General features: G+C 33.8%; 1 protein-coding gene across 1 annotated transcript in view; it reads left to right on the forward strand.

The window, feature by feature from the left end:
- LOC127158121 (uncharacterized) overlaps nt 1-12890 on the forward strand; it is a 77018-nt gene extending 64128 nt beyond the window's left edge. Inside the window, exons 9-13 of the mRNA XM_051101271.1 lie at nt 1186-1428; nt 8033-8173; nt 8406-8507; nt 9552-9602; nt 12164-12890. Coding sequence (XP_050957228.1) covers nt 1186-1428; nt 8033-8173; nt 8406-8507; nt 9552-9602; nt 12164-12339 — 713 coding nt within the window. The 3' untranslated portion in view covers nt 12340-12890. The remainder of the gene's footprint in view (nt 1-1185; nt 1429-8032; nt 8174-8405; nt 8508-9551; nt 9603-12163) is intronic.
- The last annotated feature ends 1024 nt before the right edge of the window (nt 12891-13914 follow it).

Raw genomic sequence — 13914 nt, forward strand, 5'->3', positions numbered from 1 at the left:
TTATATTAGTGGAATATTACAAATTGTGAAAGTTTTCTTATGTCCCCTGTGCTAAGAAAGTTTTAGCATTTTGTAAATGCTAAATACATTTATATAAACAAAAATCATTTTTAATATATGAGTTTTACCAAATGATGTCTCATCATTAAATATGATTTCATTGTCAGAAGGAAAATATTATAAATAAAGAGAGAAATGTCACAGAGTAATGGGTTTAAACAGAAAGGACAAAGACAATTTATGCATTATCAGAATATGGCATGTTAATATGCAAAGTGTTTTAGAAAAACTTTGTGGACAGTAAAAGAATGCATAATCTGAAATAAAATTAACATTAGGATGAATGAGAGCATACAGACCAGCTGATATTCCAATATTAATTCAATGCTTATTTCTTAAAACAAATGTTCCATTTTAACAGCTGTTCACTAATCCAAATCAAATCTGTCATGTGATATATTTGTTAATATCAGTAATAAGAGACGCAAATGACAGAAGATCATTCCTGGGATGAACTAAGATCAGATCAAGAGTCTGATAGGTTTCTTCAGTTGAACTTTATTTCTGTGAATGTTTGTGTAATTTGTGTCTGATTTTAATTCATGACGTAGATTTTGGTACATTTTCATTGTGTGTGTTTTTATTTTTCAGGTGTGGAGTGGAACTGCAGGTTTGATCAGTCTGATCACTGTTACACAGCTCTGGGACACAAACTCAATCTGCTGATGGTGAACACTAGTAAATATAAACTGCAGTTAAAAAAGAGAATAAACAACAACATGAAAGCATGAAGAATGACCGTATCAAGAAGGAGGAATGTGATCTTTATAATAACAGACCTGAAGTGACAGTCATTAATGGGACTCTGATAATAAAGCGAGTTACCAAAGCAGATTCAGGGAATTACACATTAATACTCTTGAACTCAGACGGCACAGAAACATCTAGAGATCTTCAAGTGATTGTTGAAGGTACAGAAACTCTCTCATCAGACTCATTCCAATCTCATGTTCTCCAAAGATCTCACTCTCATGCAAATCAATCAGTTCAATCTCTGTGAAGGTTTTTCTTCCTGCTCATTATTGAATGTAAAAACACATACAATCCAGTAATAGTTTTGAGTAGTGTGGAAGAACAAGATTCTCCTGTGTTTGTCATGTGACTGTCATGTGTCCCTCCCTCCAGCTCCTATTGGCTCAGTGGAAGTGTCAATCAGCTGCTCCTCCAATCAGACTTCAGTGTCCTGCTCATCTGAGGGTGATCAGATCATCTACAACTGGACTCTGAATGGAATAATATTAGAACAAGGACCAATGGTTAGAAACACTACCATTCAGCTGAATGAGGGAACTGATGGAAACATCAGCTGCAGCGTGAAGAACAACGTCAGTTATGGAGAGAAAACCATTAGAGTCAAACCCTGTCCTGGTGAGATTTTAATACATGAATGTCCATTTATATATAAAAACTACAGTGACACCAATCACATAAGAGAATCAGTTCCCTTAATTGGGTTCTTAATTGTTGAAAAGTGTCATGAGTTTGTTTCAGTTTGGTCTCAGCAGTGAATTGTGTTGATGTGGTTCAGAGAGAGAAAGCAGGTGATTCTGTGCTGATGTTTGATTTCAGGAGCAACTACTGCACCTGTGACCTCTAGTTTGACCTCTACAGTGACCAGCAGCACACACACATCAGAATGTGGTACGAGTTTAACAAACACACTACTGGAAACATGAACGATGGGTTTTGTTTTCTGTCTAATTGTTGTTGTTCAGTGTGTTCAGTGTCTGTGGTGTTTGTGCTGGTCTGGTGTTTTCAGCTGATGGTTCTGTTGGGTCTGTTAGGAGGTTTTCACATCTACATGAGACACACGTCAGGTCAGAGACATTTATGATCATCATTATGGATTTGACATGCAAATATTAAGAGTGTGAAGATGATGATGATGTGATGCTTTTAGGAAAGAAACAGGAAGATCAGAAAGTAAGAATGAGAAGATTTAGAGAACGACATGAACACACAGCAGAAGATTCATGAGAGCAGCAGCAGATCATCACATCTATGAGAAATGACTTCAGAATTTCACAGATTCTCACATCAATCCAGATTTCACCTGTCGACAGCAGATCTTATAGTATAAAACCAAAAGATAAAATTAAAACCAGGAGATATAAATGGATTTTCTAGTTTTATTTTTCTAGTTTTTATGCAGATTATTTTTTATTGCTTATTTTATTAATTTGTCTTTATGCTTTGAATTAACTTTTTGTTTTTTTATTTCATTACATGAAACCTCTTCTGTTCATCACTGATCAAATTCTTTTTATTTCTCTGATTCAGATCTGTCAGATTGTGAAGTCATTCTGTGTGTTTATTTCATATTTCTGCTTTTTCTCTTTTACTTTATTGTGTTTGGTTGATTTCTCTTCATTTACAGTGTCTGTTTAGATGTTTTATCTGTTCTTCAGTTTTGCAGCATCTGGTGGTGATTTTGCTTGAATATGCAGTTTTTGAGATGGCTTTTACCAAGTTTTACCACATTTGTGCATTTTTCTTCACAAGATATTTGTGTCATCATAAATATTGAGAAACATGTAATTCTTTAGAAATTGTAAATGGGCTTATTGCTGAATTTATGAATAATTAAAACTTTTTTGAGATAAATGAAAATAAAATGCTTTAAAATGAAACCATATTTGCAGTCAAAAGTCATAAGCTCAATCATTGAGAAATAATAGCCAATTAAAATAATCAGTTGAACAGAAAGCACATCAATGAATTTCAACATAAATAAAAAACAAATAAACAACATAAAAAAAAAAAAAATCCAGACAGAAATCAAATTAATTTTAGTAAATGTGTTCAGCTGTAACTCTTGTTTCCTCCTGCAGATGTCGCTCATGAAAAAGAAAGTGTTTTGTCCACCATTCAAAAAATGAATATGTTTTCCATCAATGTTTTGTTGATTTATGAATAATTTGTTAATTTTAACTAAAAAGATCCACAATGTAGCTTTAATTAAGTTAAGTTAAGTTAAAATAAATAAGATTAAACTCATTTTAATAAATTAGCAGATACAAACTCAACGTGTCCCATGAGTCTCAGCTCCATAAACAGAAGATCGAGTCCAACGGGCTGAAGCTCAGAATATTCTCTTCCTTCACATGTGAACTGACTGGATCTGAGTCAAACTACAAACATCATCACACACTCAGAGGAAGATATTACAAACAACCTTGTAACAACCACATTTAGACCTGATTCTGGTTTACTCCCAATAAAACTGTCACTAAATCTGGCCCACGAAATCCACTCTCCTGCAGAGTTTAGCTCTAACCCTGATCAAACACACCTGAACATGTTAATAATGTCTTCAGGATCATTAGAAAATCACAGGTAGGTGAGTTTGATCAGACACAGCTAAATGCTGCAATGTCCCTTCAGAGCAAGATTTAAGGAAACCCTGGTCTAAAGCATTTCATCAGTAAAGTAAAGATTATATTATATTTGACAAAGGAGAATTTGTAAAGTATTTTGTATAATTGGTCATTTTTTGCACTTTTTTGAAAATGTGTCTGAAAATTATACTTTCTTTCTTTCAGTTTCACTTGTTTTAGATGAACTGCAATGCAAACGAACAGCGTGTGTCTTCCCCCATATGAGGAAACTTCCTCTTTCCTCAGTGAAGCGGTCAGATGTTTCCTCATGTGTCAGTCCAGTGTAAGTCTCGCTGTGAAGACGCTTGATGAGAGACAGAACACAGACGGACAAAAGTCCAGACGATCTGAAGCAGCATCACACTCTTCTGCTGGTTTTGGGCTCTTCTGGAAACTGGATTTTAGAGAAATGATGCTCATCTTTGGACTGATGCTGCTGCTGCAAACTACTGCATGTGAGTCACTTTCATGTCAAACTCATCTTATGATGCTGATCAATCACATGAATCTCTGAAACAAAAACATCTGTAGTTTTTATTTGAGTTGTAGTATTACATTAAGAGTTTGCAATAGTCTAGTCGTAGTGTTTTCTGATTTCTGAACAGTTTATATTAGTGGAGTAATACAGATATGTGAGAGAATGTGAGTGTTTCCTTGTGTCCCTTGTACTAAGAAAGTTTTAACATTTTGTAAATACTGGATTAAATTTATATAAATAAAAGTGTATATTTTATTTCATCATATGATGTCTTTTCATTAAATATGATGTCACTGTCAGAAAGAAGACATTATTAATAGAGAGAGAAATGTCTGCGAGTAAATTGGTTTGTACAGAAAGACAAAGACAGTTTATGCATCAGAATATGGCATGTTAGTAACCATAAAGTGTTTTAGGAAAACTTTGTGGACGGTAAAAGCATGATACATCATTTAAATAAAATTAACATTAGGATGAGTGAGAGCACACAGACTAGCTGTTATTCCAATGTTTAATTCTTAAATGTTCTATTTAACAGTTGTTCATTAATCCAAATTCTATGCATACCTCCGTCTACTGAATTATTTTTGGGATAAAAACATCCTGCGAACCTGCTAGTAAGTCCCGATCTAAAACAAATGATTCGTAATACGCACTTTAAAGTCCCGTTTTGAATCAAATGCATTCAGTGCGCATTCAAGTAATTTCTCAGAATCAGATTTGACAGAATTTCTCTGAAGTGTGTGTGTGTGTTTGAAGCTCTTGATCCTGGATCCTGGTCTTAAGTCGCTGGGGTATATCTCTGTTTTTTAGTCAAAAAACATTGTTGTTTCAAAATTATTGATTTTTGTTTTACACCAAAAATCATTAAAAATGTATATGAAGATCATGTTCCATGAAGATATTTTGAAAAAAAATTATTTACATTTAAATATCAAAAATTAAGAACTTAATATAAAACTGTATTTGAACAATCTTTAACATTGATTTTACAAGTATTTTTTTTTTGGCACCATAAAATTCCAAATTAAAAATAGATTGTATCTTGGCCAAATATTGTCCTTCTCCTGTAGATAATAACAAACTATACATTAGTGGAAGGATTATTTATTCAGTTTTCAGATGATGTATAAATCAATTTTGGAAATTTGACACTTTGACTGGTTTTGTGGTCCAGGGTCATTTTGCATGGTTTTTTTTAGAAAACGTGCCTGAAAATTGTTCCATTTTTAAAAATTGGTCAATTAATTTTGTTTTAAAGCAAACTAACAGCATCTGCCTCTTTCCTCAGTGAATCAGTCTGATAATTTCCTGCTGTGTAGTCCAAAAGGTTGAGAAGACTCTGTGTGTAATCTGTTAACAACGCACATTATATTTTGGTCTTTTTAGGAAACTACCATTTAATGAAAATGATGTCATGAAATTTTTTTAATGCTGACTGAAACTGTCTAATGTGATCACTTTTAATCAAAAACATTGTAAGTTAGGCCTATTAATTGTAATGATTTCATTTCAAACAACGAATAAATTGTATAAATAAGTGAGCAGTCACAACACAGTATCAAGGGAGCTTTGATGTTCTCTGAATCAGTAAACCACACATCTTCGCAAAATGATTCACTGTTTCAGAAACAACCCAATCGGATCCCATTAATCAATTGAATATTATGTTAAAAACCGTGTATTTGTGTAAGTTCGGCAGCAATCAGATGATCGTTTATGTCAGGACAGCCTTGACAGCACTGGACAATCGCTTAGCTTCATTACATAACATCTTGTTATTCAGCAGCATGCAGATGTTTTTTTGGTATATAAATGCTGTCCATGTAATTAACAATTACATTAAAGTGCGATAAAGACGTGGAATCGGTCAATATTCAATGTTAGTAGTGATACTTTGTACGTAAATATTTCCTATCAGTTCACAAGCACTTCCGCTAAAACGATCCATGGTGAATTAGTCTGGTCTGGTTCTGTAACTTCTGTTTATCATTGATTAGGTGAGAACAGTTCAATATTACTGGCTGTGGAATCAGCGGGCGTGGCTCATTATACTACATTATACCGTTAAATACGGCGTTTTTTACCGTAAAATAATTTTAAAATAACGTTTTTTACCAGGACGGCGTATTTAACAGTTATTTTGTTTTACAACCTAAGCCAAGGCGTTTTGTGTCCAGGTGATGATTTATCTATGGCGAATTAATTCTGACCCCTTTGGCTTGCCATACAAAACGGGACTTTAAATCGCGTATCGCGAATCATTTCATTCATTTGATTAATTTTGATGGTGCAAATTGAACAAAGAACTGCAAACCAAGATCAGTCTGATGCGTTTCTTCAGTTTGTTTCTGAACTTTTTCTGTGAATGTTAGTATAATTTGTGTCTGTTTTTAATTGTTGTCTGTAGATTTTGGTACAATTCATTGTGTGTTTTGTTCTTCAGGTCTGGATCGGTTCTGTAGGTTTGATCAGTCTGATCCCTGTTACGCAGCTCTGGGACACAAACTCAATCTGCTGATGGTGCTGGACACTAGTGAATATGACCTGAAGATAATAAAGAGAATATACAACACACAAGATGATCCAGTTTGTAGAGTAAAATATGGCAGGATGAAGGAATGTGATCTTTATAATAACAGAGCTGAAGTGACAGTCATTAATGGGACTCTGATAATAAACCGTGTGATCAGAGCAGATTCAGGGAATTACAGATTAAGACTCATTCACTCAGACGGCACAGAAACATCTAGAGATCTTCAAGTGATTGTTGAAGGTACAGAAACTCTCTCATCAGACTCATTCCAATCTCATGTTCTCCAAAGATCTCACTCTCATACAAATCAATCAGTTCAATCTCTGTGAAGGTTTTTATTGCAGCTCATTATTGAATGTCTGGAAGAATTTAGTCAAATTCATCTGCACTTTCCCTGTACTAAGACTATGTTCAGATTGAAATATGAGCATGCTGCTTACTGTATACTGCTTATAAAATAACATGTGAAAGCATTTCAAACAGTAATTTGCTACATTGTTGTCACATGACTGACCTACACTGCATGTTTAGTGAGTCCAGCAATCACATACAAATTTTGTTTAGAAATGTCTTGATATTGACTGTCATGTGTCCCTCCCTCCAGCTCCTATTGGCTCAGTGGAAGTGTCAGTCAGCTGCTCCTCCAATCAGAGGTCAGTGTCCTGCTCATCTGAGGGTGATCAAATCACCTACAACTGGACTCTGAATGGAATAATATTAGAACAAGGACCAATGGTTAGAAACACTACCATTCAACTAAATGAAACATCAGCTATTGGAAACATCAGCTGCAGCGTGAAGAACAACGTCAGTTATGGAGAAAACCATTAGTGTCAAACCCTGTCCTGGTGAGATTTTAATACATTAATGCCCACATATCTGGTAAACAGTAGCAACAGCAATAAGAGTGATGTAGAATCTCTCAAAACCTGCCAAGAACAAAATCATGTTTTACCCCCCAAATCCCATTATACCAGACTGCAGTGTCTCTGAAGCATATTTTGATGGATTGTGATGGTTTTAACTGCTCTAGGAATCTTTATAAAGAATTCTGAATGACATGAGAACAGATTTACACTGGGTTTAGTCTTTTTAATGAAAATTTAAACTTTAAAATAAACTTTTTCCTCTTGTTTTTCAGCAATAGCTGGTGTGGCACTAAATTATAAACAAACAAACAAACATGATCAAAACAAAAAACCCAAAATTATGTACATTATATAATATTTTACATTTTATATATAAGTTATTATTAATATAATTTCCCCCCCCATTCGGATATATTGAGAGTTTACATTTTATTTTTTCCCCTACTTTAGTCAAAAATGACATGTGAGGGTAAATATTACAATTCAAAATGGTTTAATGCCCCTAAAAACATACAATGAAACATTATGAAAAATATTAGTTGCTACTTACAGTTTTGAACTGAAATGTGACCTGACTGTTTCCTTGACAGAGTTGCTAAGATTCAGACAAATTATCTCTTAACTGGCCACTTAGTTCTTCAAAATGATTATCTCTGCATTACATTATATTAAGAGAGAAAGCAGGTGATTCTGTGCTTATGTTTTATTTCAGTACCAACTACTCCAGCTGTGACCTCTACAGTGACCTCTACAGTGTCCAGCACTACACAGACGTCACATTATGGTACGAGTTTCTCATCAGCTGGTACGAATCAAACCCTCACTCAGAGCACTGAAGCAAATCCACTGACGTGTGAGTGTTGAGCTACAACAAATACTGTGAATTATAAATAAACCCAAAAATAATGATGGCAGTGTAACTAATATGTTTTTTAAAACTTACTGTGCTATTAATTGTAGGTGTTAAAGATTTTTATTTTATTTATTTTAATTTTTAAATGTTGCAGTTGATATAAATGACCTTTTCAATGCATTTTTGGGGTTTGATTTAAATTACCTTTTCTTTCTTTTTTTTCTCGCCATAGTTGTAGTTTATCTGATCGCAGGCTGCGCTGTGCTGATTGTGATTCTGCTGTTCATCACCGCATGTTATGTTTACAAGAAGAAACGGCTCAAGTCAACACCAGGTCAGATCATATGAATCTGTAATTCATATCCTAACAGATAAAGGTTAAAATGTAGTACTGTACTGTAATACTGTAGTTCAATGCAAGCAGCAATTACAGAGCAAAACACATTGGTTAATATCCCTCAAGATTTTCAGAAGATTTGTAGATTATATGTTATATATGCTGAATAGATTTGTTTGGTCATTGCACTCGCTTACAGTTTCAAAGACAATTACACCAAAAGTAGAAACATTATATGTTGTAAATGTTGTAAAGATGATCTGACAAACTTTCTGTGGATAAAACTGGTGCAAAATGTCAGAATGTCTTATAAACAATATTATTCCTCAAGCCTCATGAATGCATAGAAAGAAAACTCTTTAGTTTTAACCAGATTATTAGATTTGATAATGATAATTTGACCATTTATTTTTGGCTAGTATTACTCTAGTATGACCATGGCATGAATAGGATGGTTAAAGACATTTGGCCTTATTCATGAAACATAAGCAGAATTAATTTTTATGTATATTATTTTAATAAGCAGTGTTTGTATGTTCACAATGTTTGAATGTTTGAAAAAACCCAACATGTTAAACATGTATATAACATTTAAATATTTATTGTTCTTTTGACATTGCATTTTAATAACTATTTACTATAATAATATATCATTACAAATGAATTATTTAACCAGTTAGTTAAATGTGAAAATTAATTGCCATTTGTAAATGTGCATAGATGCATGCTTATTTATGAATTATTAGAATTTATTAACAATGTTAAAACATGAATTCTGAGGTTTAATGAAGCATTTGTGAATTTTTGGGAGAGTACTTACTTTGTATGTGCAGATTACTCTGAATTTACTCCTATATTACAATTCGCTTCACGAATAAGATCCAGTAAATCAAAGATTGAATATATGACCTCAATGCATTGCATGCAAACACTCATTTGACCGGCATGATCGTGATGAGGCTAGTTTTGAAGCCTGTACTTTAATGATTGAAATACGAGATTGTAGTTGATCTGTTGATAATGTGAGTGTTTTCCCATCAGACGCTGCTGGAGATACAGAGCTCACATACGCGGATATCTCTGAGAAAAAGGGTAAGAAACTCAGTGAAGCTTGGAGATCTACTTTACACTGTTGTTTTCAGCTTGTGGTGTATTAGCCTCAATCATTAACTTAGTGATGTTTTCATGTTACTGCCTACAACTCGAGTTCATTGTTACCAACACTCTTTGCATCACTTCAGATCCTTCACATCCTTTCAGACTAAAAGAAAATATCACGTAGAAACGGGTTGATTCTGTCTTTTAATATCATGTAGTTTAATGTTTGAACACTGCTTTATGGAGTAGGTAATGAAGATAATGTTTGTAACTAGACTCTTTTGGGGTTGATTCTTTTTTTTTGCTCTGAATCAGTCAGTCAGTTCCCATACCATGTTCAGTGCAAACTTTGTCAACTTGGAATTATAAGGTTCTATCTGCATTCTGAGCAGATTTGAGATATTAAGCTTTAAAGTTTTATAGGTAGAACCCTTTTCGTTTCCTAAAAAAAGGCCTAAAATTTACATGGTGTACAAAAGAAACATCACATAATGTAGATGTGTTGTCACAGAATAAGAATATGTGAATAACTCAAATTTGACAAAAACATAAGACAGAACCTTGTAATTCCAAGGCACTTGTTATCATGTTATTCCCTTTTTACACAAATGGAGAAGTGACTCAAAAGTGTCATCATTAAACTCATTCTACAGAATGACGGAAAGTCTTCAATTGCAAAGTTGACTAGTCAAGCTCAACCATTCGACGCTAGACTAAATCTACAGCTCATTACCCATTCTCATGTAGAGTTTAATTTAGTTTTATTTCAATAAAAGCAGGGTAGGTGTCTAAATGTGTTTATATCCACTATGGAAACCGTAGGATCATTAAATATTCATCCAATCATATCCTTTGGTCTGAGAGCTCTGATAGGCTGTCCTGTCAACGCATTTATTTACAGACAGAACGACAATGGAAGGCATTATTATTGTAATATTACATGCTTTGTACTATAATGTATTTTGTCACTGCTGAGCCTCTGGCATATTCATATTATTATTATTATTATTACTATTATTATTTATTTTTTAGTTTGTTAAAAGTTTGTTAATTTGTATTATAAATATTAGCAGAAGAGGAATGTTAAATCATCTGTCTGTTGTTGTTTTTTTTTTTTTTTTAAAGATTGTAATGTATAAACAGCAGTGAAAGGTTTTGGTCTTTGTTTGTAAACTAAGACTTCTTATATTGTCTTCTGAGGAAATCGCAGCATTAGAAACAAAGTTTTAGTGGTTTAGAAGATTAATCTCATGCTCACTTAGTAACTAAGCTAATCTGTAGAGTAGTCGGTAGTTTAATAGTGATGGGATGGTTCATGAATGATTTGTTTATTGTGTCCGTCATGTTACAAATGAACAAAAGACTCATGAAGTGAATATCTTTTGCTGCAATATAATGATTTTCTAATGTAGGATATGATCAAAGATTGTGGAAATGTATATGGGATTTGAAAATGTAACATTTTAAAAGGAGAAGTCCACTTCCAGAACAACAATTTACAGATAATGTACTCACCCCCTTGTCATCCATGATGTTCATGTCTTTCTTTCTTCAGTCATAAAGAAATTGTTTTTTGAGGGAAACATTTCAGGATTTTTCTCCATATAATGGACTGATATGGTGCCCCGAGTTTGAACTTCCAAAATGCGGTTTAAATGCGGCTTCAAACGATCCCAAATGTGGTTGTAAACGATCCCAGCTGAGGAAGAAGGGTCTTATCTAGCGTAACTATTGGTTTCATTAAAAAAAAAAAAAAAAACAATTTAAATCCTTTTTAATGTCAAACGCTCATCTTGTCTTGCTCTCCCTGAACTCTGTGTATTCTGGCTCAAGACAGTGTTAGGGTATGTTGAAAAACTCCAATTGTATTTTCTCCCTCAATTTCAAAAATCATTTCAAAATCATCCTACATCGCTGCAGAAGTACAGACACAGTGTTTGCAAAGTAAACATGCAAAGAAGATCAAAAGTTGAGAAGAACATGAGATGGGAGAACTGACATGAACCAGAATACACAGAGTTCAGGCAGAGTAAGACAAGAGGAGCATTTGAGATTTAAAAAGTATACAAATTGCATTATTTTAATGAAAATAACCAATCGTTTTGCTATATAAGACCCTTCTTCCTCGGCTGGGATCGTAAACTGCATTTTGGAAGTTCCAACCGGTGCACCATACCAGTCCATTATATGGAGAAAATGCTGAAATGTTTTCTTCAAAAAACATAATTTCTTTACGACTAAAGAAAGAAAGACATGAACATCTTGGATGACAAGGGGGTGAATACATCATCTGTAAATCTTTGTTCTGGAAGTGAACTTCTCCTAAGAGTGGTTCCATTTATTGAATGAGAGTTGTTAAATTTATCAGATTTTCCCATCACTAGTCGTTTCACCATTAGTGTTACTAGTACTAGCTACATTAATATTAGTTTCTCAGTAAAGTAGTTTTACTCCTGAAAAGCTTCATTTGTCAGTTAGCAGTTGTGGTAAAGCTGCAATTTCTGCAGTAACTAACAGCTATTCAGCATGTCTGCGTTTCTCCTTTCTCTCCACAGAATCACTCCCGACTGCTGATGGGGAATACGCTGCGGTCAGACGGCAGACAAAGAGGAAGGAAAGGAAGAAGGAGGAGGACGAGGTGCAGTACGGCGAGGTGACATTCATTTCGAACCGCTCGAAAGCTCTGCAGCCTCAGGAGGAGTGTATTTACTCGCAGGTAGTGAGACGCTAGTTTCACAACAACTCGTCATGTCTGATTGCACTGGGAAATCAAGCACTTATGTTCACTTAAATTTGACTTTGGAAGTTTCACAGTTGATATAAAGCACATGTGACATGCTGTATGTTGATATGGACTGTAGAGTGTGGCTTTAACTTACATGTCTGGGCTGAACTGTAAGATGTTGTGTAAGCAAGACAATGACAAAAAGAGGAAACCAATTGCATGTTATTTTTCCCACAAACTACTGAGCACTTCTGCCTTTAGCACTTCTCGAGTTGCATCTGCGACTATATGACGGCAAGAGAGTTTAAATGAAAATCTTGTATTCGTGAAACTCAAGGTTATCAATGTGCTCAAGTCATTAAAACACAGCAGTTGGTGATTTTGAATTACTGAAACATTTAAAAGCAACTGAAATTCAGAAGTTACAGAAATCGGAGCTTTGCTAGAGCATTCACACCGCATGCAGAGGCGGCGCGGCAGCGCAAAGCAGAAGCGGCAGTGCCAGGATCATTTTGGCGCAGAGTCTATTTTTGCTGCGCCACTTACGCTGGATTAAAGCAACAGTGCATAGTTCTTAATCAAAATGGACCTGATTAACATGAAAAATAACAATTTCACCATAAAATCATGTATCACATGTGTCACAATGACGGGGTAAAAGCACACACTTTAGCTAAAATAATACTACTGGCTACTGTCGTTTAAACATGTAAATAAAACATTTTAAAATACTGAAACAAAATTTTTAAAAGTAAAGATTCTGAAAGCATTAAAGTACATCACATAATAATTTAATATAGATTTACAGTAGTAACAACAAATTATATTTTTAATAATGTTTAATATCATGTTTTTAAATTTGATGGTTTCATTATAAACGTGGTGATTATCTCTAAGGTGGACACCCAACATATGATATTTACCATCTGAATCTAACCATGTCATGTCAACAAATGGGAAAAAAAAAAAAAAAAATCTATTAATTATCTTGTAAATGATTGTGCCTTTACACTGCAAAACATTTTCTTTCTTAGTATTTTTGTCTTGTTTTCTAGTATAAATATCTAAAAATTCTTGAATCGGGATGCATTTACTGGACAAGTAAAATGACTCAAGATATTATCTTGTTTACTGAAAAAAAAATTACCCAAACTGTGTTGAATAATTCATCTTAATGATTCTCAATTTGTTTTTTCAATAACAAAAAGAATATATACAAGTATATTATTTGAGGTAAAATCACCCCTGCTGTAGGGGCTACACTGCAAAAAATTATTTTCCTTCTGAGTAATTTTTGTCTTGTTTTCTAGTATAAATATCTAAGAATTTTTGAATCAGGATGCATTTACTTGACAAGTAAAATGACTTATATTATGTAATTTTGTTAGTTTTTGCTTAAAACAAGCAAAAATATCTGCCAATGGGACAAGAAAAATAATCTTGTTAAGCCTTTGATTTAAGATTATTTTTCTTACCCTACTGGCAGATATTTTTGCTTGTTTCAAGCAAAAACTAACAAAATTACATAATATAAGTCATTTTACTTGTCAAGTAAATGCATCCTGATTCAAAAATTCTTAG

Source organism: Labeo rohita, unplaced genomic scaffold (genome assembly GCF_022985175.1).
Source record: "Labeo rohita strain BAU-BD-2019 unplaced genomic scaffold, IGBB_LRoh.1.0 scaffold_135, whole genome shotgun sequence".
In the NCBI taxonomy this organism is placed as follows: domain Eukaryota; kingdom Metazoa; phylum Chordata; class Actinopteri; order Cypriniformes; family Cyprinidae; genus Labeo; species Labeo rohita.